The following is a 23,537-nucleotide window of genomic DNA, read 5'->3' as shown; positions in this document are numbered from 1 at the left end:
GCTCTTTCTCACCTTGAGAATTGGTGCAAACTTCACCGGTGCATCCAAACCCCGTGATACGATACGCTCTATCATACATAAGCCTCATTATATCTTCCTCAAAACAGCCACCATACCTACCTATTTATGGCATTTCCATAGCCATTCCGAGATATATTGCCATGCAACTTTCCACCGTTCCGTTCATTATCATTATGACACGCATTACTTTTGTCATATTGCCATTGCATGATCATGTAGTTGACATCGTATTTGTGGTAAAGCCACCATGCATAATTTTTCATACATGTCACTCTTGATTCATTGCACCATCCCGGTACACCGTCGGATGCATTCATATAGAGTCATATCTTGTTCTAGTTTCGAGTTGCAATTCATATGTTGTAATCAATGAAAGTGTGATGATCATCATTATTAGAACATTGCCCAAAAAGGCCAAAAAAGGCCCAAAAAAGGAAAAAGGAAAAAAAGAAAAAAAGGAAAAGGAAAAAGAAAATAAAAGAAAATAAATAAAAAGGGCAATGCTACTATTTCTTTTTTCCACACTTGTGCTTCAAAGTAGCACCTTGTTCTTCATGTAGTGAGTCTCATGTATTGTGCTTCAAAGTAGCACCATGTTTTTCATATAGTGAGTCTCATATGTTGTCACTTTCATATACTAGTGGGAATTTTTCATTATAGAACTTGGCTTGTATATTCCTACGATGGGCTTCCTCAAATGCCCTAGGTCTTCGTGAGCAAGCAAGTTGGATGCACACCCACTAGTTTTCTTTTGTTGACCATTCATTTATAGCTCTAGTGCATCCGTTGCATGGCAATCCCTACTCCTCATGTTGACATCAATTGATGGGCATCTCCATAGCCCGTTGATTATCCTCGTCAATGTGAGACTTTCTCCTTTTTTTGTCTTCTCCACACAATCCCCATCATCATATTCTATTCCACCCATAGTGCTATATCCATGGCTCACGCTCATGTATTGCGTGAAGGTTGAAAAAGTTTGAGATTATTTAAGTATGAAACAATTGCTTGGCTTGTCATCGGGGGTATAGAAGTTGGGAACATCTTTTTGTGATGAAAATGAAGCATAGCCTAACTATATGAATTTGTAGGGATGAACTTTCTTTTGCCATGTTATTTTGAGAAGACATGATTGCTTTGATTAGTATGCTTGAAGTGTTACTATTCCTTTTATCAATATGAACTTTTATTTCGAATCATTTGGATCTGAACATTCATGCCACAATAAAGAGAAATTACATTGAGAATCATGCTAGGTAGCATTCCACATCAAAAATTCTATTTTTATCATTTACCTACTCGAGGACGAGCAGGAATTAAGCTTGGGAATGCTTGATATGTCTCCAACGTATCTATAATTTTTGATTGTTCCATGCTATTATATTACTTGTTTTGAATGATTATGGGCTTTATTATACACTTTTATATTACTTTTGGGACTAACCTATTAACCGGAGGCCCAGCCCATATTGCTGTTTTATTGCCTGTTTTAGTATTCCGAAGAAAAGGAATATCAAACGGAGTCCAAACGGAATGAAACCTTTAGCATCGTGATTTTTTGGAAGAATATCATCTTGGAGGCTTTGAGATCAAGTCAAAAGATACTCGAGGAGCCCAGCAGATAGGGCTCCCCCCCTATAGGGCGCGCCCCCTATCTCGTGGACCCCTCGAGCACCCCCCGACCGACTTCTTTCGCCTATATATGCCTACGTACCCTAAAAACATCGAATATGAAGATAGATCGGGAGTTCCGCCGCCAGAAGCCTCTGCAGCCACCAAAAACCTCTCGGGAGCCCGTTCCAGCACCCTACCGGAGGAGGATCCCATCACCGGTGGCCATCTTCATCATCCCGGCGCTCTCCATGACGAGGAGGGAGTAGTTTACCCTTGGGGCTGAGGGTATGTACCAGTAGATATGTGTTTGATCTCTCTCTCTCGTGTTCTCTCTCGTGTTCCCTCTATGGCACGATCTTGATGTATCCCGAGCTTTGCTATTGTAGTTGGATCTTATGATGTTTCTCCCCCTCTACTCTCTTGTGATGAATTGAGTTTCCCCTTTGAAGTTATCTTATCGGATTGAGTCTTTTATGAGAACACTTGATGTATGTTTTGCCGTGCTTATCTGTGGTGACAATGGGATATCATGTGCCTCTTGATGTATGTTTTGGTGACCAACTTGCGGGTTCCGCCCATGAACCTATGCATAGGGGTTGGCACACGTTCTTGACTCTCCGGTAGAAACTTTGGGGCACTCTTTGAAGTACTTTGTGTTGGTTGGATGAATCTGAGATTGTGTGATGCATATCGTATAATCATGCCCACGGATATTTGAGGTGACAATGGAGTATCTAGGTGACATTAGGGTTTTGATTGATTTGTGTCTTAAGGTGTTATTCTAGTACAACTCTTTTATAGATCGATCCGAAAGAATAACTTTGAGGTGGTTTCGTACCCTACCATAATCTCTACGTTTGTTCTCCGCTATTAGTGGCTTTGGAGTGACTCTTTGTTGCATGTTGAGGGATTGTTATATGATCTATCTATGTTATTATTGTTGAGAGAACTTGCACTAGTGAAAGTATGAACCCTAGGCCTTGTTTCCTATCATTGCAATATCGTTTACGCTCACGTTTACCACTTGTTACTTACTGTTTTTATAATTTCAGATTACAATTACCTTTATCTACTATCTATTTTGCACTTGTATCACCATCTCTTCGTCGAAATAGTGCACCTATACAATTTACCATTGTATTGGGTGTGTTGGGGACACAAGAGACTCTCTGTTATTTGGTTGCAGGGTTGCTTGAGATAGACCATCTTCATCCTATGCCTCCCATGGATTGATAAACCTTAGGTCATCCACTTGAGGGAAATTTGTTACTGTCCTACAAACCTGTGCACTTGCAGGCCCAACAACGTCTACAAGAAGAAGGTTGTGTAGTAGACATCAGTAACACCTCCGAGTGGCCTATGTTTTGCCGGAGTGTTGATTAATTTCCGTTCCGGCAAATTTTAGGCGCTCAATATGTCCTTTTTTAGCAAAGGTCATGCCAGATTTTTCCGTGAATTTTGGCATGACTTGTGCTAGAATATGTAGGAAATATCGAGTGGCCTGGATTTTCTAGAAAGATAATTAAACGACATTTCGGTTTGACTTTAAGTCTGTTGAGGCTCCATACATGACAATCAAAAAATGAGTGAGGGAGAAAGTCTGCACCATATATGAGAGAGGAAGAATCCCGACTGCTGTCATGGGGGTCGTTTCTCCTTCTTCTCCTTGTGCTAGACCTTTGTTATGCACTAGGGGAAGGAGGAGTAACGACCATCACTGATGGTCAAAAAATCAGTGAGGGAGTGTGTCCACCATATATGAGAGAGGATGAAGAATCCCGACTGATGTTGTGGGGGTAGATGATGATGGCCATATCATGTCACATATTTTGATTGCATGTGATGTTTATCTTTTATGCATCTTATTTTGCCTAGTATGAAGGTAGCATTATAAGATGATCCCTTCACTAAATTTCAAGGTAAAAGTATTCTCCCTGAGTATGCACCGTTGTTACAGTTCGTCGTTTCGAGACACCATGTGATGATCGGGTGTGATAGACTCTACGTTCACATACAATGGGTGTAAGACAGTTTTGCACATGCATAATAGTTGGGTTAAACTTGACGAGCCTAACATGTATAGACATGGCCTCGGAACACTGGAGACCGAAAGTTCGAACGTGAATCATATAGTAGATATGATCAACATAGAGATGTTCACCATTGACGACTACCCCATCTCACGTGTTGACTGGACATGGGTTAGCTTTGGATCACGTATCACTTAGATGACTTGAGGGATGTCTATTTAAGTGTGAGTTCTTTAGTAATTTGATTAATTGAACTTAAATTTATCATGAACTTAGTCTTAATAGTTTTTGCATATCTATGTTGTAGATCAATAGATCGCAATAGCTCCCCTATTTTTGATATGTTCCTAGAGAAAAATAAGTTGAAAGATGATAGTAGCAATGATTCGGACTGGGTCCATGATCTGAGGATTATCCTCGTTGTTGCACAGAAGAATTATGTCCTTGATTCACCGCTAGGTGATAGACCTATTGCAGGAGTAGATGCAGATGTTATGAACGTTTGACAAGCTCGATATGATGACTACTTAATACTTTAGTGCGCCATGCTTTATGGCTTAGAATCGGGACTTAAAAATGTTTTGAACGCCACAAAGCATATGAGATGTTCCAAGAGCTTAAATTGTTATTTCAGACTCATGCCCATAACGAGAGGTATGAGATCTCTAACAAGTACTTTGCCTATAAGATGGAGGAGAATAGCTCAACCAGTGAGCATGTGCTTAGAATGTCTAGGTACTATAATTGCTTGAATCAAGTGAGAGTTAGTCTTCCAGATAAGATAGTGATTGACAAAGTTATCTAGTCACTATCACCAAGCTACTAGAACTTTGTGATGAACTATAATATGCAAGGGATGACGAAAATGATTCGCGAGCTCTTCGCGATGCTGAAATCGACGATAGTAGAAATCAAGAAAGAGCATGAAGTGTTAATGGTTAACAAGATCACTAGTTTCAATAAAAAGGGCAAGGGAAAGAGGGAACTTCAAGAAGAATATCAAGCAAGTTACCGCTCCCATGAAGAAGCCCAAAGCTAGACCCAAGCCTGAAACTGAGTGCCTCTAATGCAAAAGAAATGGTCACTGGAAACGGAACTGCCCCAAATACTTGGCGGATAAGAAGGATGGCAAAGTGAACAAAGGTATATTTGATATACATGTTATTGATGTGTACCTTACTGGTATTAATAGTAGCCCCTGGGTATTTGATATTGGTTTAGTTGCTAAGATTAGTAACTCGAAACAGGAGTTGTAGAATAAACAAAGACTAGTTAAGGGCGAGGTGACGATGTGTGTTGGAAGTGATTCTAAGGTTGATACGATCACCATCGCACACTCCCTCTACCTTCAGGATTAGTGTTGAACCTAAATAAATGTTATTTGGTGTTTGTGTTGAGCATGAATATGATTTGATCATGTTTATTGCAATACGGTTATTCATTTAAGTCAAAGAATAATGGTTGTTCAATTTACATGAATAAAACCTTCTATGGTCATACACCCAATGTGAATGGTTTATTGAATCTCGATCGTAGTGATACACATATTCATAATATTGATGCCAAAAGATGCAAAGTTGATAATGATAGTGCCACATACTTGTGGCACTGCCGTTTAGGTCATATTGGTGTAAAGCACATGAAGAAACTCCATGCAGATGAGATTTTGGAATCAATTGATTATTAATCGTTTGATACTTGCGAACCATGCCTTATGGGAAGATGACTAAAACTCTGTTCTACGGAACAATGGAGCAAGCTAATGACTTATTGGAAATAATACATACCGTTGTATGCTCTCTGATGAGTATTGAAGCATGCGGCGGGTATCATTATTTTCTGACCTTCACAGATCATTTGAGCAGATATGGGTATATCTACTTAATGAAACATTTGAAGAGTTCAAAGAATTTTAGAGTTAAGTGGAGAATCATCGTAACAAGAAAATAAAGTTTCTATGATCTGATCGCGGAGGCGAATATTTGAGTTACGAATTTGGCATTCATTTAAAACAATGTGGAATAGTTTCAGAACTCATGCCACCTGGAACACCACAGCGTAATGGTGTGTCTGAATGTCATAACCGTACTTTATTAGATATGGTGGGTTCTATGATGTCTCTTACCGATTTACCACTATTGTTTTGGGGTTATGCATTAGAGACAACTGCATTCACGTTCAATAGGGCACCGTCTAAATCCGTTGAGACGACACCGTATGAACTATGGTTTTGCAAGAAACCTAGGACGTCATTTCTTAAAGTTTGGGGATGTGATGCTTATGTCAAAAGGCTTCAGCCTGATAAGCTCGAACCTAAATCCGAGAAGTGTGTCTTCATAGGATACCCTAAAGAAACTATTGGGTACACATTCTACTACAGATCCGAAGGCAAGATCTTTGTTGCTAAGAATGGGTCCTTTTTAGAGAAGGGGGTTTCTCTCGAAAGAAGTGAGTATGAGGAAAGTAGAACTTGATGAGGTAATTGTACCTTCTCTTGAATTGGAGAGTAGCACATCAGAGAAATCCGTTCTTGTGATGCCTACACCAACTAAAGAGGAAGCTAATGATGATGATCATGAAACTTTGATCAAGTTACTACTGGACTTCATAGGTCGAACAGAGCATGTTCCGCACCAGAGTGGTACGGTAATCCTGTCCTAAAAGTCATGTTATTAGACCATGGCGAACCTATGAACTATAAAGAAGCTATGATGAACCCAGATTCCGATAAATGGCTTGAGGCCATGAAATCTAAGATAGGATCCATGTATGAGAATAAAGTGTGGACTTTGGTGGATTTGCCCAATGATCGGCAAGCCATTGAGAATAAATGGATTCTCAAGAGGAAGACAGATGTTGATGGTAATATAACTATATCTACAAAGCTTGACTTGTCACAAAAGTGTTTTCGACAAGTTCAAGGGGTTGACTACAATGAGACTTTCTCAGCTGTAGCGATGCTTAAGTCTATCCGAATCATGTTAGAAATTACTGCATTTTATAATTATGAAATCTGTCAAATGGATGTCAAAAACTGCATTCCTTAATGGATATTAAAGAAGAGTTGTATATGATGCAACTAGAAGTTTTTGTCGATCCTAAAGGTGCTAACAAAGTGTGCAAGCTCCAGCGATCCATCTATGGACTAGTGCAAGCATTTCAGAGTTGGAATATACGCTTTGATGAGGTCATCAAAGCATATGGTTTTATACAGACTTATGGTGAAGCATGTATTTACAAGAAAGTGAGTGGGAGCTCTGTAACATTTTTGATATTATATGTGGATGACATATTATTGATTGGAAATGATTTAGAATTTCTAAATAGCATAAAAAGGATACTTGAATAAGTATTTTTCAATGAAAGACCTCGGTGAAGCTACTTATATATTTGGCATCAAGATCTACATGGATAGATCGACACACTTAATAGGACTTTCACAAAGCACATACCTTAACAAGATTTTGAAGAAGTTCAAAATGGATCAGTCAAACAAAGGGTTCTTGCCTATGTTGCAAGGTGTGAAATTGAGTAAGACTCAAAACCCGACCACAGTAGAAGAGAGAGAGAGAATGAAAGTCATTCCCTATGCCTCAGCCATAGGTTCTATATGAAGGAAATATTCCCTAGAGGCAATAATAAATTTGTTATTTATATTTCCTTATATCATGATAAATGTTTATTATTCATGCTAGAATTGTATTAACCGGAAACTTAGTACATGTGTGAATACATAGACAAACATAATGTCACTAGTATGCCTCTACTTGACTAGCTTGTTGAATCAAAGATGGTTAAGTTTCCTAACCATAGACATGAGTTGTCATTTGATTAACGGGATCACATCATTAGAGAATGATGTGATTGACTTGACCCATTCCGTTAGCTTAGCACTAGATCGTTTAGTTTGTTGCTATTGCTTTCTTCATGACTTATACATGTTCCTATGACTATGAGATTATGCAACTCTCGAATACCGGAGGAACACTTTGTGTGCTACCAAACGTCACAACATAACTGAGTGGTTATAAAGGTGCTCTACAGGTGTCTCCGATGGTACTTGTTGAGTTGGCATAGATCGAGATTATGATTTGTCACTCCGATTGTCAGAGAGGTATCTCTGGGCCCTCTCGGTAATGCACATCACTATAAGCCTTGCAACCAATGTGACTAATGAGTAAGTTGCAGGATGATGCATTACGGAACGAGTAAAGAGACTTGCCTGTAACGAGACTGAACTAGGTATGGTGATAACGACGATCGAATCTCGGGCAAGTAACATACCAATGACAAAGGGAACAACGTATGTTGTTACGCAGTTTGACCGATAAAGATCTTCGTAGAATATGTAGGATCCAAAATGAGCATCTAGGTTCTGCTATTGGTTATTGACCGGATATGAGTCTCGGTCATGTCTACATAGTTCTCGAACCCGTAGGGTCCGCACGCTTAATGTTCTGTGACGATTTGTATTATGAGTTATGTGATTTGATGACCGAAGTTTGTTCGGAGTCCCGGATGAGATCGGGGACATGACGAGGAGTCTCAAAGTGGTCGAGCCGTCAAGAACGATATATTGGAAGGCTATATTCGGACATCAGAAAGGTTCCGAGTGATTCGGGTATTTTTTGGAGTACCGGAGAGTTACCGGAATTCTCCGAGAGAAGTATTGGGCCTTATTGGGCCATACAGGAAAGAGAGAGGGGCTGCCTAGGGCAGGCCGCCCCCCCCCCCCCAAGGCCTAGTCCGAATTGGACTAGGGGGAGGGGCGGTGCCCCCTCCTTCCTTCTCTTCTCTCTTCCCTTTCCTTCTCTCCTACTCCTACTACTTGGAAAGGGGGGGAATCCTACTCCCGGTGAGAGTAGGACTCCCCAGGGCGCGCCGTAGTAAGGGCCGGCCCTCCCCCTCCTCCACCCCTTTATATACGGGGGAGGGGGGCACCCCATAGACACCCAAGTTGATCATTGATCTTTAGCCGTGTGCAGTGCCCCCCTCCATCGTAATCCACCTCGGTCATATCGTAGCGGTGCTTAGGTGAAGCCCTGCGTTGGTAGCTTCATCAACACCGTCTCACGCCGTCGTGCTGACGAAACTCTCCCTCGAAGCTCTACTGGATCGTGAGTTCATGGGATATCACCGAGCTGAACATGTGCAGATCGCGGAGGTGCCGTACGTTCGGTACTTGGATCGGTCAATTGTGAAGACGTATGACTACATCAACTGCGTTGTCATAACGCTTCCGCTTACGGTCTACCAGGGTACGTGGACGACACTCTCCCCTCTCGTTGCTATGCATCACCATGATCTTGCATGTGCGTAGGAATTATTTTGAAATTACTATGTTCACGTACAAGTTCTATAGCTAAAGGATGGAGGAGAATAGCTCAAGCAGTGAGCATGTGCTCAGATTGTCTGGGTACTACAATCGCTTGAATCAAGTGGGAGTTAATCTTCCAGATAAGATAGTGATTGACAGAGTTCTCTAGTCACCATCACGAAGTTAGTAGAACTTCATGATGAAGTATAGTATGCAAGGGATGACGAAAATGATTCTCGGGCTTTTCATGATGATGAAATCAATGAAGGTAGAAATCAAGAAAGAGCATCAAGTGTTGATGATTGACAAGACCACTAGTTTCAAGAAAAGGGCAAAGGGAAAGAAAGGGAACTTCATGTAGAATAGAAAGCAAGTTGTCACTTCCGTAAAGAATCTCAAAGCTAGACTAAAGCTTGAAACTGAGTGCTTCTACTGCAAAGGAAATGGTCATTGGAAGCGGAAATGCCCTGAATATTTGGTGGATAAGAAGGATGGCAAAGTGAACAAGGGTATATTTGATATATAGGTTATTGATGTGTAGCTTCCTAGTGTTTATAGTAGCCCCTGGGTATTTGATACTTGTTCGGTTGCTAAAAATTAGTTACAGAATAAACAGAGACTAGTTGAGGGTGAAGTGACAATGTGTGTTGGAAGTGGTTCCAAGATTGATATGATCATCATCGCACACTCCCTATACTTTCGGGATTAGTGTTAAACCTAAATAAATGTTATTTGGCGTTTGCGTTGAGCATGAATATGATTTGATCATGTTTATTGCAATACGGTTATTCATTTAAAGTCAGAGAAATAATTGTTGTTCTGTTTACATGAGTAAAACCTTCGATGGTCATACACCCAATGAAAATAGTTTGTTGTATCTCGATCGTAGTGATACACATATTCATAATATTGATGCCAAAAGATGCAAAGTTGATAATGATAGTGCAACTTATCTGTGGCACTGCCATTTGGGTCATATCGGTGTAAAGCGCATGAAGAAACTACATAAAGATGGATTTTTGGAATCACTTGGTTATGAATCATTTGATGTTTGCGAAACGTGCCTTTTGGGCAAGATGACTAAAACTCCGTTCTCCGGAACAATGGAACGAGTTACTGGCTTGTTGGAAATAATACATACCGATGTATGTGGTCCAATGAGTGTTGATGCTCGTGGCGAGTATCATTATTTTCTGACCTTCACATATGATTTGAGCAGATATGGGTATATCTACTTAATGAAACACAAGTCTGAAACATTTGAAAAGTTCAAAGAATTTCAGAGTGAAGTGGAGAATCATCATAACAAGAAAATAAAATTTCTACGATCTGATCGTGGAGGAGAATATTTGAGTTACGAGTTTGGCCTTCATATAAAACAATGTGGAATAGTTTCACAACTCACGCCACCCAGAACACCACAACATTATGGAGTCTAGAAATGGTGGAGCCGTAAAGATCGATATATTGGAAGGCTATCGGACATCGGAAAGGTTCCGAGTGATTCGGGTATTTTTTGGAGTACCGGAAAGTTACGGGAATTCGCTGGGAGAAGTATTGGGCCTTATTGGGACATACAGGAAAGAGAGAGGGGCTGCCTAGGGCAGGCCGCGCGCCCCCCAAGGCCTAGTCTGAATTGAACTAGGGGGAGGGGCAGCACCCCCTCCTTCCTTCTCTTCTCTCTTCCGTTTCCTTCTCTCCTACTCCTACTACTTGGAAAGGGGGAGAATCCTACTCCTGGTGGGAGTATGACTCCCTAGGGCGCGCCATAGTAAGGGTTGGCCCCCCTCCTCCACCCCTTTATATACAGGGGAGGGGGGCACCCCATAGACACACAAGTTGATCATTGATCTTTAGCCGTGTGTGTTGCCCCCCTCCACCATAATCCACCTCGGTCATATCGTAGCGGTGCTTAGGCGAAGCCCTGCGTCGGTAGCTTCATCAACATCGTCACCACACCGTCGTGCTGACGGAACTCTCCCTCGAAGCTCTACTGGATCGTGAGTTCGTGGGACGTCACCGAGATGAATGTGTGCAGATCGCGGAGGTGTTGTACGTTCGGTACTTGGATTGGTCAATCATGAAGACGTACGACTACATCAACCGTTTTGTCATAACGCTTCCGCTTACGGTCTACAAGGGTACATGGACAACACTCTCCCCTCCCGTTGCTATGCATCACCATGATCTTGCATGTGCGTAGGATTTTTTTTTGAAATTACTACGTTCCCCAACACTATAAAGTATGCCATGTTGAGTACCAAACATGTTGTGTACCTTGCCATGAGTTTGGCAAGGGGTACAATAGTGATCCAGGAGTAGATCACTGGACAACGGTCAACATTATCCTTAGAGGACTAAGGAGATATTTCTCGATTATGGTGGTAATAAAGAGTTCATCGTAAAGGGTTACGTCGATGCAAGCTTTGACGCTGATCCGGAAGACTCTGAGTCTCAATCTGGATACATATTAAAAGTGGGAGCAATTAGCTAGAGTAGTTCAATACAGAGCTTTGTAGACATAGAAATTTGCAAAAATACATATGGATCTGAATGTGACAGACCCATTGACTAAACTTCTCTCACAAGCAAAACATGATCACTCCTTAATACTCTTTGGGTGTTAATCATATGGTGATGTGAACTAGATTATTGACTCTAGTAAATTCTTTGGGTGTTGGTCACATGGCGATGTGAACTATGGGTGTTAAATCGCATGGTGATGTGAACTAGATTATTGACTCTAGTGCAAGTGGGAGACTGAAGGCAATATGCCCTAGAGGCAATAATAAAGTTTTTATTTTATATTATATTTCCTTATTCGTGAAAAAGTTTTATTATTTATGCTAGAATTGTATTGATCAAAAACTTAAATACATGTGTGGATACATAAACAAATATTGTGTCCCTGTTAAGCCTCTACTAGACTAGCTCGTTGATCAAAGATGGTTAAGGTTTCCTAACCATAGACATGTGTTGTCATTTGATAACGGGATCACATCATTAGGACAATGATGCGATGGACAAGACCCATCCGTTAGCTTAGCATAATGATCGTTCAGTTTATTGCTATTGCTTTCTTCATGTCAAATACATATTCCTTCGACTATGAGATTATGCAACTCCCGGATACCGGAGGAATACCTTGCGTGCTATCAAACATCACAACGTAACTGGGTGATCATAAAGATACTCTACAGGTATCTCCGAAGGTGTCTGTTGAGTTGGCATAAATCGAGATTAGGATTTGTCACTCCGAGTATCTGAGGGGTATCTCTGGGGCCTCTCAACAATACACATCATAAGCTTGCAAGCAAATGACTAAGGAGTTAGTCACAAGGTGATGTATTATGGAACGAGTAAAGAGACTTGCCGATAACGAGATTGAACTAGGTATGACGATACCAACGATCAAATCTCGGGCAAGTAACATACCGATGGACAAAGGGAATTGCGTATGTTGTCATAACGGTTTGACCGATAAAGATCTTCGTAGAATATGTAGGAGCCAATATGGGCATCCAGGTTCCGCTATTGGTTATTGACTGGAGAGGTGTCTCGTTCATGATAGTTCTCAAACTCGTAGGGTCCGCACGCTTAACGTTCATTGATGATATAGTGTTATATGAGTTATATGTTTTGGTGATCGAATGTTGTTGGGAGTCCCGAGTGAGATCACGGACATGAAGAGTAGTCTTGAAATGGTCGAGAGGTAAAGATTGATATATAAGACGATGGTATTTGGACACCGAAAGTGTTTCGGGATGTACCGGGAAGGAATCGGGTCACTGGAAGGGGGTCCGGGGACCCCCCAGCAAGATATGAGCCTTATGGGCCAAAGGAGGGGATAAACGAGCCCACAAGGGGGCTGGTGCGCCCCGTCCCTTGTTTAGCTAGCCCTAAGGAAGGAAAACGGGGAGGGCTAGCCCCTCCTGCCTTTCCCTCTCATGGGAGAAAGGAAAATGGGGGGGGGGGACCCTCCCCTGCCTTTTCCCGCACTCCAAATAAGGAAAGGGGCGCGACTTGGGAGGGACCCCAAGTAGGATACCTCCTACTTGGGCGCCTCCTTTGGCTGCTCCTCCCTCCCTCCCACCTATATATATGTGGGAAGGGGCGCCTATCACACAACAGACAATTGCCTAGCCGTGTGCGGCGCCCCCCTCCACCTTTTACACCTCCGGTCATATTTTTGTAGTGCTTAGGCGAAGCCCTGCGGAGATCACTTCACCATCACCGTCACCCCACCGTCGTGCTGTTGGAACTCATATACTACCTCGCGTCTTGCTGGATCAAGAAGGCGTAGGACGTCACTGAGCTGGACGTGTGCAGAACGTGGAGGTGTCATACGTTCGGTACTTGACCGGATGGATCACGAAGAAGTTCGACTACATCAACCGCATTGTCTAACGCTTCCACTTACGGTTTACGAGGGTACGTAGACACACTCCCCCCCCCCTCGTTGATATGCATCTCCATGGATAGATCATTGCGTGTGCGTATAATTTTTTATTTTCCATGCTATGTTTTCCAACAGTTTGCACGGATCTCTTCATCGGCGCGCAGACAGTGGACGTCGGGGCGGTGGCTCTGAGTGGTTTTTGTTACGCACCGAGATGGCGATGTCGGGAACAATGCGAGTGGCAGCTCTATGAGGTGGGGCTCGATCTCGACATTGGTTGGGTGGCATCCTTGACCCGCTTGGGCGGTGGGGGTGTCAGCTCGGTCGATGCGCCCTAGAGGGGGCGGTTTGACTTTATGTCGGGGCGGCGGCCCCGAATGTGGTGCGACGTTCGTGGTCTGCGAGCGATTGCCTTGAGCAGCGTGAGCTATGGGCAGCTGGGTTGTGCGGCATTGCTGCTCGAGGAGAGCGGTGGTATGTCGGGGCGGCGGCCCCGGAAGGCGGTGTCGGTGGAGTGCGTTGGGCGCGACGGAGCGATTGATGTCGGGGTGGCGGCCCCGAGAGGATCTCTGGGGCGACTAGCTTTCTGTGGCAACGATGATGGTGGGAGCAATATCGGCGACGCGGCAGTGGTTGCGGTAGTCTCTTCTCTGGCGTGTCCGCGGTTTGCCTCAGTTTATTTCTTGCTGCGAAGTCGAAGCTGCGACGGCGGCCCCCTGTGGTATATGATGACTTGCTACAAGTGGCCTGTTCGGCGATTTTCCGTGGCGCCAGCTTTCGCCTGGTTTTATTCTTCCGAGTTCTCCGTCAGAGTCGGAGTTGCATCGTCTGGCTGTAGGTCGACATGTTGTCGAGTCGGAGTTGCGTCGTCTGGCTATAGGTCGACATGTTGTCGATTAGGGTGGGCTTTGCCCTGTGTGTCTATCTCTGGGAGTGGGCTTGGCCCTTGTTGTTTCGGTTTTGGCCCGATTTTTCATAATTAACTGGGCAATTTTCTTTTTACTTAACTACCTAATATGCCAGTGCGTTGCAACGGGGAAAAACAATCAAATTATGCAGATGTGGTAGAGATAATAAAAGTTTTTAACATATGCAAGGATGAGGTAAGGACTTTTAAAAGTCTGAAGTTGTGTCAATTTTTGGGGCTCAACGTTAATACAGAAAAACGAAAACCCTTTTCATGACACACAATGTACTAAATAAAATCATAAAACGACGTCCATGGATCCCCCAAAAAACCTCTATGTAAGCGGGTTCATTTTGGTCTTTATTGATGGTTCTGTATGAATGGATATGTTTGATTTTTGTTGAATATTTTCTAAAAATCAATTTTTTTAAATTCCCAAACATGTTTTGAATACAAAATAAAACTATGAATATTTTTTACCTGTGATTTTTTCCGAAATCATGAGTTCTTTTATAATATGCTAATAGTTTTTTTAAAATACCGGACATTTTATGAATTTCCAAAACAATTTTGAATTCATGAACAATTTATGATTTCTCAAAAAATTCCAAGAATTTGTAAGTAGCAAAGTATAATAATTTAAACCAAATTTAAATTTGTTTTTTTATAAAGCTTCACATTTACCCCTACCGTTACTTCACGGGCCATGTCCTGACGCTGATTGTGCTATTCCCCTGTTCCCTCTTGTCATTGTCGGGGATAATTCCCTCGTTCGACTACTTTTTTGACTTCTGATACGGCGAGGCCGTGGATGTATAAAAGTTGCTGGGGTTGTATGAAAAGTAGCGAGGTGGGTCTATTGTTTTGGTAGCAACCTTGTTTTGCGCCATAAGCAGACCGGCCATAAGTTGATTGTGTCCTTCAGGACGGAGGGCCTGGTCGTTGGAAAGTCATGGCAAGTATTTTTGCATCGTTAAAAAAAAAGTGGAACACAGGCCCAGTACAGCCCATGCGGCGTGACCCGGGGCCGACGGGAAGCTTATTAGTATATGACACGGGAAGGACGGACGGAAAGCGTATTAGTACCACCTTGCATATCTTTATCTTTACCTAATCTCTATCTCTATCTCTACCTCTCTACCTTATATTAATAATAAAGCAAATAAGGTTTCTGTCATCCGTCAAAACAAATACCCTTAAAGTTACTATAAATTACCCGCTATGCCACTCATAAGTCAAGAAAACGATTCGTTCTTTTTTCAAAGTCATCGTCGCGCACAGTCTTTTTAAAGGTAATATCCCACATATGACACGGACGTCATAGCAGCTTAGTGGTTGAATCCTATCTCCTCTACTGGGCAGAACCGGGTACGATCCCTAGGGTCGTCCTATTTTCCTCCACCTTTTTCTCACACACGTCTTCCCTCCCACATAAGCGTTCATTTTCTTTTCTTTTCTCATTTCTGTTTTTGTTTTTCCTTCTTTAAATTAATTCAAGATTTTCAAATTACAAAAGGTTGCAAGTTTTGAGAAAAATATTTGAGAAATCATAGACTGTTTATAAATTGAAAAAATGTGCGAGAAATCATAAATTTTCTGCAGTTTTAATTCTTTTGGTGATTTACAAAACTATTCGCAAATTATAAAAAAATCACAATTTTTTAAAATTTGTTCCCCAATTATAAAAAAAGTTCATTGATACAAAAAGGTTTGCTAACTCAAAAATTGTTCATGAATTCAAAAACTATGCATGCATTTCAAAAAATGTTCGTCTGAACGAAACAATGTTCATGAATTCTAAAACTACTCATGCATTTCAAAAAATGTTCGTCTTAACAAAACAAATGTTAATGCATTTAAAAAATGTCCAAAATTTTAAAACAAATGTTTGTCGATTAGAAAAAATGTTCGTCGATTCAAAAGTCTTTCATGTCTAGGAGTTGGGTAGTTTTTGGAAATTCCTTTTATGTCTAGGCGCTAGGAGTAGTTTGTGGTCCATGAAATTTGTTTTTAAAGTTTTAAACATTCTCTTGCGCGGCACAATGACAAGTGTGCCATGCAGTGGCAAGCTCGTTGCCTTGGGATTTACCACGTCGAATGCATTGTGATCACATGGACATCGCGTACATCATCAACGAGGATGAAAAGAAAGATAAGTGGAAACATGGTGAGCTACCGTGTGAAAATAGAGGACGCTCATAATTTAAGGTATTGAGTCATACTTATTTGGCTCGCCTGTGACTTTTTTGTCTCCTGTTGCAACGCACGGGCATGTTTGCTAGTAACAATAAAGCAAATTGGGTTTCTTTCGTCCGTCATTGTATTTTTTTTCAGAAAAGTCCCTCTATTTTAGAGAATTAAACCTGCAGTCCTGTTTTAAGTTAAAACGAAGCGTTATTTTTGTATTTTACACAAAAGTCCCTGTCTTTTCTTGAAATCAACCCGCCGTCCGAATTTAAGTCACACCCGAACCGTTATTTTACATTTTTCGAAACCCCCCTGATGTTTTAGGTAATTCATCTGCGGATCATATTTAAGTCAAAAAAATGCTTTTTAAAATCATCCATATCTTTTAAACTGTAACTCCGATTTGAACATGTTATATATGAAATTTGATTAGGAAAATATGTAGAATATGAATATGAGATTATTTTTACCTGTTAAGTATTTTTAAATATTATTTTGGAATATATTTGAGCCAAATCAAAGGATTTTCTAAATTACCTGTATCTTTTAAACCGTAACTTCGATTTTAACATATTATATATGAAATTTTATTAGAAAAATGTGTGGAATCTAAATATGATGTTAATTTTACCTGTTAAATATTTTAAAATATTGTTATGGAAGCAAACTTATAATTTATAGCGCAAAATCCGTTTTTTCGTACCGGCGGCGATCTGGATTGCAAAAAAATAGCCCACTATAACCATATACGGAAAAGAAAATATCGATAACTACACATGCATACCTCTGAAAAATTTCACAAGGGAAAACAACATATTTCTCATCGCGAGAGTGAGAGAAAGCGAGCGAGAGGGGGGGGGGAGGAGAGGGAGAGGGAGGAGAGAGGGAGAGAGAGAGACGCCTTAGGATTAACCATATTCTACACACGCTTTTTGTTGTTTTGTGTGAACACCGAGGCCATTGCCGGCGCGGGTGAGAAGGAGGATAAGTGGCAACACAAATATAATGCCTCGCAAAAATAAAGAAGATGGACCTATTGTGGTCTTGAGTGATGGTTGTTCAGTTAAAAATGTGTGTTATGTTTTCTCTCCCATTGCAACGCACGGGCTCTTTTGCTAGTAGAGAAAAATATAAACGTGTTAAAGAATAAAAACTGAAAACGTATTTTAACATGAGAAGAAAGCGTATTGTGATGGTGGACCCGAGAAACTCAATCCGTGTTTTATTATTAGGGAGAGATTAATAGATGAGGCAAATCTTTGCCTCTGTTTCCAAAAAGGAAAAAGTCCAAAACAAACCTTGAACTTGTAGATCAAAGCTAAATCAAATCCTGAACTTCAAATCCTAGAAATTTGCACCCCAAACTATTTAATCCCGGTCTATTTTAAACCGTAAGTGCCTCCCAAACAGGGATCGTCCACGTTGGACATCAAACCCGGGATGGTTGGCTGCGGCCAGACTGGGCCGGCCCATCAGGCAGGGCAAAGCGTGTTTTTTTTTTGCAACATTTTTTCCAAACCGTTCCACATAAAAACGTTGAAAAAGAAGAGAATTGTGAATTGAACTTCCGACCTAATGCTAGTACAGTTCTCCTGCTAGCCACTCTAACTTATTGCCGTTGCTGAGACAAGAAATGCGTGAAATATTTAAACCAATGCAGCGTGGAGATATGAAAACATTTTCTACAATTGTTTAAAACATTTTCTTGAAAATTTTCAACAATTTCAGAATCCTAATATTCTTGAAAGAAAAAACCAATTTTTTAATTCGTTTTTTCTAAAAAAATTGAACATTTTTTGGATTACGAGCAGTTTTAGAAAGACATGACTTTTCTTAAAAATGAACCATTTTTTAAAAGCCCCGAACATTCTCTAAAGTGTGAACCTTTTTGGCAAAAAAAGGACAAATTGTTGAAAACACAAACAATTTTGAAACCTGAAAAAAAAGTACGATTCCTTCCCCGTTATTAAGTTTTCTAGAAAATGTTCACATTCTAAAATTTTATTCAGGATTCAAAATTTGTTCCTATTTTTAAAAAATATGATTATGTTTAAAGAAAATGTTTTAAAAAAGTCTTAAATGTTTTTGAATCTTGATGCTAATTACTCTGGTTAAATATTTTCGCTCCTTTCAATTGTCACTAACGGTAATCGGGTGGAGTGGTTATGTCGTGAGTTTAGCAGCGCCGATCTCAAGTTCGTTTTCCCACTAGTATTTTTTTTTTGGTATTTTTCAGTCAAAAGAAAAACATGTTAACGTTTGGTGGGCCGGCCCAGTCGCCAGCTATCCCGGTTCGACCAGCTGCCATGTCGACAATCTCTTCGAAAAAATGCACAAGGTTTAATATAAACCGGGATTCAGGGTTCGATTTAGCTTTGATTTACAAGTTCAAGGTTTATTTTGGACTTTTTTCTTCCGAAAAAACAAAACACTTGCATAGATGTAGGATTGTTCTTTTTTCTCCGAGGCAGAAACCGGAGCACGGCCTGGGCTGGGCGTTTCAGGAGCTCGCGGGCCGTTAAACCGGAGCACGGCCTGGGCTGGGCGTTTCAGGAGCTCGCTGTGCGGAGCAACGGCCCGCGAGATGGTGCTTGCAACGCCTGACCTGGGGACGATCTACATCGTCCGTTAGAGCGATCCGACGGCTGAGAGGCTCAAAATGTTGTGAAGGTTAGAGCGATCCGATGGCAGAGGGACTCAAAACGCTGTGAAGGCTCGTAGTCGTAGGTATCTGCTTTATACTGTTTTTGTAATGTAATTTCGGGGTCTAACCCTGAAGGTGGATGGAATATTTTGGTTGAGTGGTTAATATTTTAGTTTGAGTTGTTAATTGACGTAATATTCTGTGAGTGCAGAACAAATGACTGAAATGAGAGCAGGGGAGGAGGCCAAGCCTCCAAGGGTGCCGCTAGCTCTGGCCGCCTTCATCTCAGACGTCAACGTTCAGCGAGAACCATTTCGAGAAATTTCGTGGAGATATTTTTCCATGCTACCGAGCACGCAAGAGATCGTACGAGTAATCCATTGATTTTATCACTGGAAGCAACGCGTGGCATGCATCATGCTACGTACACCGGTGACGCGCCGGCGGGTGCGCGCCACGTTTTATTACATCACCCGACAGAGGCGGCGAGTGGGTACATGGTAGTTAAGATACATAGGTGACTGGCGGCGCCATGGACGGGCGGGGGTGGTGGAGCTCGCCGCGCGGAGCGTCTGCCCTAGCACTCCCTCTGGCAGGTGCAGCGCCTGAATTTGCAGTAGCCGGCCGTCCATTTTGCGCCGTGCTCGCTGAGGCACGTCTTGGTGCAGCTCTTGTCCGAGATGCACGGGAACGAGTGGTGCTGGCTCTTCCCCGTGCAAATGCGCGCCTCCGCCACGCCGACGCCGCCGCTGTCGTCTGAAAAAAAATGTCCCGGCCGGCCACAAGCGTTAGTCCATAACCATAAGCAGCAGCAAATTAATAAGTCTGCGAGCGGCCGCTCAGGCTTACGCACATGAGGAAAGCAGGAGCAGCACCAGCATCACCGCGCACACGGTCGCCTTCGGCTTGAACTCCATTTGCTTCTGTGGGGGTAGGTGGGTGGATGGAGCAAAGCCGTTGGTTCTCTTTAGGTGGAACAAGCTAGGGCTTCTGATCCAGGCGACCGTGTTTGTTGTTACCAGGAAGAGAGGCTCTCTACTTATAGGGAGTTTGGGCCGGAGGAGCGGGCTGCCGTGCATGCATGCAGGTGTATTCGTGGCAGGCGGGCTGCATGTAGCGTGCCACCCGTCGGGCTGGAAGGCCGTGTGGTTGAGCTCCTTTTTCCAACTCAGCGTGCGTCTGGATGCTGGGGGTGAGAGGAGTCGCACCTCTGGACTCTGGTTTGAAAGAATTCGAACCAAACTTCCCTGCTGGTGACGAAGGGGCGCTGGACTAGGAGACGATCAATGATCTCAAAACTCTCGAGTTCATGCCTGGTCGCAAAAAGGATTCAGCGTGGAGGTCTCGCAAGGCTGCGCCGCTCGCCGTTCAAGTCCCAACACCTATCCCGCATTACAAGCCAGACAAAAACTTGGCATGAGCCATGCATGCGTATTCCTCCAATTCCCTAATAATCTCCGGCAAAAGCAGTCTCTTCAAAATCTGATAATAAGGTAAAGCAGTGAACGAAATTACATGTGTTTTTACATGAAAAACGCAAGCCATTTGACTGAGATACTGGCCCGAGAGGCCGAGACGATCTTCCATCGTCTACACGACTGCCTGCCCTTGACCCCCACCGTGATGCATCGGCCGACCGATCCGTGGTCGCACCGGTGGGCGGTAGGGCAGAGCTCGCCGCGCGCTGTCCTGCATGCAAGCCCACGCCGCCTGTGGAGGAGCCACGAACCCAAGACAGCCCGCCGATCTACTACCTCGGCGGTCCTAACTACCCGCCGACTAACCTGCGCGCTCTCTCGTGCCCTGGAAATCTGGCTCTACCCGCCGACTACCCTGCGCGCTCCCTCTGGCAATCGAGCTCTACCCGCCGACTACCCCGCGACCACCGTCTCGTGGGTACCTACCTACGTGCCGACTACCCTGCGCGCTCTCCCGTGCCCTGGCATGCATGCACCGGTGCAGCCAAAAGCGACCATTGTCTCGTGGGAACCTACTGCCTGCCGACCACCCTGCGCGCTCTCCGGTGCCCTGGCAATCTTGCATGCATGCACCGCTGCAGCCAAAAGCGACCATCGTGTCGTGGGTACCTACATACGTGCCGACTACCCTGCGCGCTCTATCGTGCCCTGGCAATCTGGCATGCATGCACCGCTGCAGCCAAAAGCGACCACCGCATCGTGGGAAAATACGTGGGCGCCGCATGCACCGAGCCCGCCACGTGAACGCGATCCATCATGCGGCACGCCACGCGGCCAGTCATTGCGCGCCCCCACGCCACGATGCGCATGCTGCTTCGAGTCCATGCACAACGGACCCGACCGGCTCCGAGCTCATGTTATATAATGCTATCACCGATGAGCGTATAGCCACCCACATCACACAACTCCACCAGTAGCAAAGCCAGTACGTAGCGCAAGCAGAGTTTAGGTCGCTCCCAGCCCGGCCGTTCACAATGTGGACCAAGAAGGTGGCGACGCAGGTGGTTTTGGTCCTGCTTCTCCTCCTCATCGCACGTAAGTGTGTATTATTTTGCTCCGTCGACATTTTCATCAGATATTCAGTTGGATAGTACGCACATATGTTATGTCATTATACATGCATGTTGACGTGTGGCGAACATGAATGGATGCAGAGGAGGCGGCGGTGCCGGGGGCGGAGGCGAAGATCTGCCGGCGGCGCAGCGCCGGGTTCAAGGGGCCGTGCATGTCCAATAAGAACTGCGCGCAAGTCTGCCAGCAAGAAGGCTGGGGCGGCGGCAACTGCGACGGGCCCTTCCGCCGGTGCAAGTGCATCAGGCAGTGCTGATCATATGTGCTACGGCTAGCTGGCCTTCGCCGTACGTCAGCTAGCTAGCCCATGGAACCATACGTCTGTGTACCTACTTGAATGTGTGTGCCCCTTTCTACGTACGTATGTCGTATGTATGTCCGTGTCATCACTAGCCAGCCAGCTGCTGCATCTCGATCGATGCATGCATGGGCGGGCTAAGGTATAATAATAAGAATAAAACGTACGGTTCACGTTCCGTTCCGTGTCACTGTTAAGTTTGCACTGTCGTTTGTCCAGTCGTCTCTCGGTGTTTCCGTTCAGATTATGCTTGTGGCAAGGTTCATCGAGAGCTCCCCCTGACAGGCTACCATGTTGGATACCACCTAGTGGGATGTTCTTCGATAAACGCAGAAGAAAACGCTCACAAAACGTACGCACGCATGTGAGCTTCAAAAAGAATTTTACAGACACACTTCGAAGTCCCTATTAGACACCTCGTATTATTATTTTTTGAGTTGTAGACACCTTGTATTCGACGGACGTATTATACACATGAGCGAAGTCATTCTTAGGTATACGAGACCTCATAACAAAGCCTGAAATAAACCAAGCTAATACGATAACTAGATGAAGCCCAGCGCGTTGCTTATCACTGTTTAAAAATACATATATAGTCGCTAAAATAACTAAATCTATTGGAAAGAAAATAGAAGCTTGAATAAATTGCTGTTTAAAAATACATAAATAGTCATTAAACATAACTAAATCAATTGAAAAGAAAATAGAAGCTTGAATAAATAAAAAGAAATATCTAAAATAGGAAAAATTTACAGTTAAAAATATCATTTCAAACAAAAATAGGAAGGATGGCTGACATGCATGTATGATGTAACATGCATGTATGATGTGGCAGCGTGTTATTCATAGATTAATAAAAATTATTATACTTGCTTATGTGGCAGACTAAATGAATTGCTTAGTGAAGAGAAGACTTAAATGTATGGCTTACTGAGGACAATAAAATAGACATTTTGAAAGAGAATGCATCTCTCAGTGAAGAGAAGACTTAAATATATAGTTTAGTGAGGACAATAAAACATTTTACAGTTGAGAGAATATACTTAGTGCAGGGAAGACTTAAATATATGACTTAGTGAGGGTAATAAAATAGACATTTTGCATGTTAGGAGAAATGGGTGAAACTTTTTAAGAACAAAGGATATGGGAGCATCTATGTCAAATCTCAATACTTCGGACTAATTTCACTACAATGAAAATCTAAATATGCTTATTTCGTGGGATGCCACAAATATTCATAGTTTGCACACCTGATGGGATGTTATAATCTTTGTTTAATCCAAGAAATGCTAATGTTGTAACTTTTGTTTAACCTAACATATGCTGATTTTGTAATCTTTCTTTAATCTAAGATATGCTTAGTTTGCACACCTAATAGGGTTATTGTAATCTTTTGCTCAGTTGGCGTTTTCCTATGATAGCCTTACTTCACCTTCCTTGTAGAACGTTTTTTCAAAATGGAGGCAAAAACTTTATCTCATCTAAGTAATTAAGAGGGATAATATAGTGTTTTAAAGGTTACGGGATCACACAAGTCCGAAACATGGAAGTCACTCTCCCGGAATTAAGTT

General features: G+C 42.8%; 2 protein-coding genes across 2 annotated transcripts; one reads left to right on the top strand and one right to left on the bottom strand.

The window, feature by feature from the left end:
* Positions 1-19,481: 19,481 nt before the first annotated feature.
* LOC123112874 (uncharacterized) lies at positions 19,482-20,213 on the bottom strand. Its single transcript, XM_044533972.1, has 2 exons — positions 19,973-20,213; positions 19,482-19,875 (listed from the first exon to the last, which is right to left on the bottom strand). The coding sequence occupies exons 1-2, from the start codon at positions 20,196-20,198 to the stop codon at positions 19,697-19,699; spliced, it is 405 nt and encodes a 134-aa protein (XP_044389907.1). The 5' UTR covers positions 20,199-20,213; the 3' UTR covers positions 19,482-19,696.
* A 1,274-nt stretch (positions 20,214-21,487) lies between these two features.
* On the top strand, positions 21,488-22,144 carry LOC123112873 (defensin-like protein 1). Its single transcript, XM_044533971.1, has 2 exons — positions 21,488-21,632; positions 21,752-22,144. The coding sequence occupies exons 1-2, from the start codon at positions 21,572-21,574 to the stop codon at positions 21,922-21,924; spliced, it is 234 nt and encodes a 77-aa protein (XP_044389906.1). The 5' UTR covers positions 21,488-21,571; the 3' UTR covers positions 21,925-22,144.
* Positions 22,145-23,537: the final 1,393 nt, after the last annotated feature.

This window comes from Triticum aestivum, chromosome 5B (genome assembly GCF_018294505.1).
Source record: "Triticum aestivum cultivar Chinese Spring chromosome 5B, IWGSC CS RefSeq v2.1, whole genome shotgun sequence".
NCBI classification, from domain to species: domain Eukaryota; kingdom Viridiplantae; phylum Streptophyta; class Magnoliopsida; order Poales; family Poaceae; genus Triticum; species Triticum aestivum.
The sequence above is the reverse complement of the archived record's forward strand: the minus strand, read 5'-3'. Positions and strand labels throughout refer to the sequence as shown.

What these genes read in the sequence shown, in the direction of transcription:
- LOC123112874 (XM_044533972.1), bottom strand. Translation starts at nt 20,198, where the DNA reads ATGCACGGCAGCCCGCTCCTCCGGCCCAAACTCCCTATAAGTAGAGAG. An exon ending in GCTGCTCCTGCTTTCCTCAT is followed by an intron (nt 19,876 to 19,972) that starts GTGCGTAAGCCT and finishes ATTTTTTTTCAG; the next exon opens with ACGACAGCGGCGGCGTCGGC.
- LOC123112873 (XM_044533971.1), top strand. Translation starts at nt 21,572, where the DNA reads ATGTGGACCAAGAAGGTGGCGACGCAGGTGGTTTTGGTCCTGCTTCTC. An exon ending in GCTTCTCCTCCTCATCGCAC is followed by an intron (nt 21,633 to 21,751) that starts GTAAGTGTGTAT and finishes GAATGGATGCAG; the next exon opens with AGGAGGCGGCGGTGCCGGGG.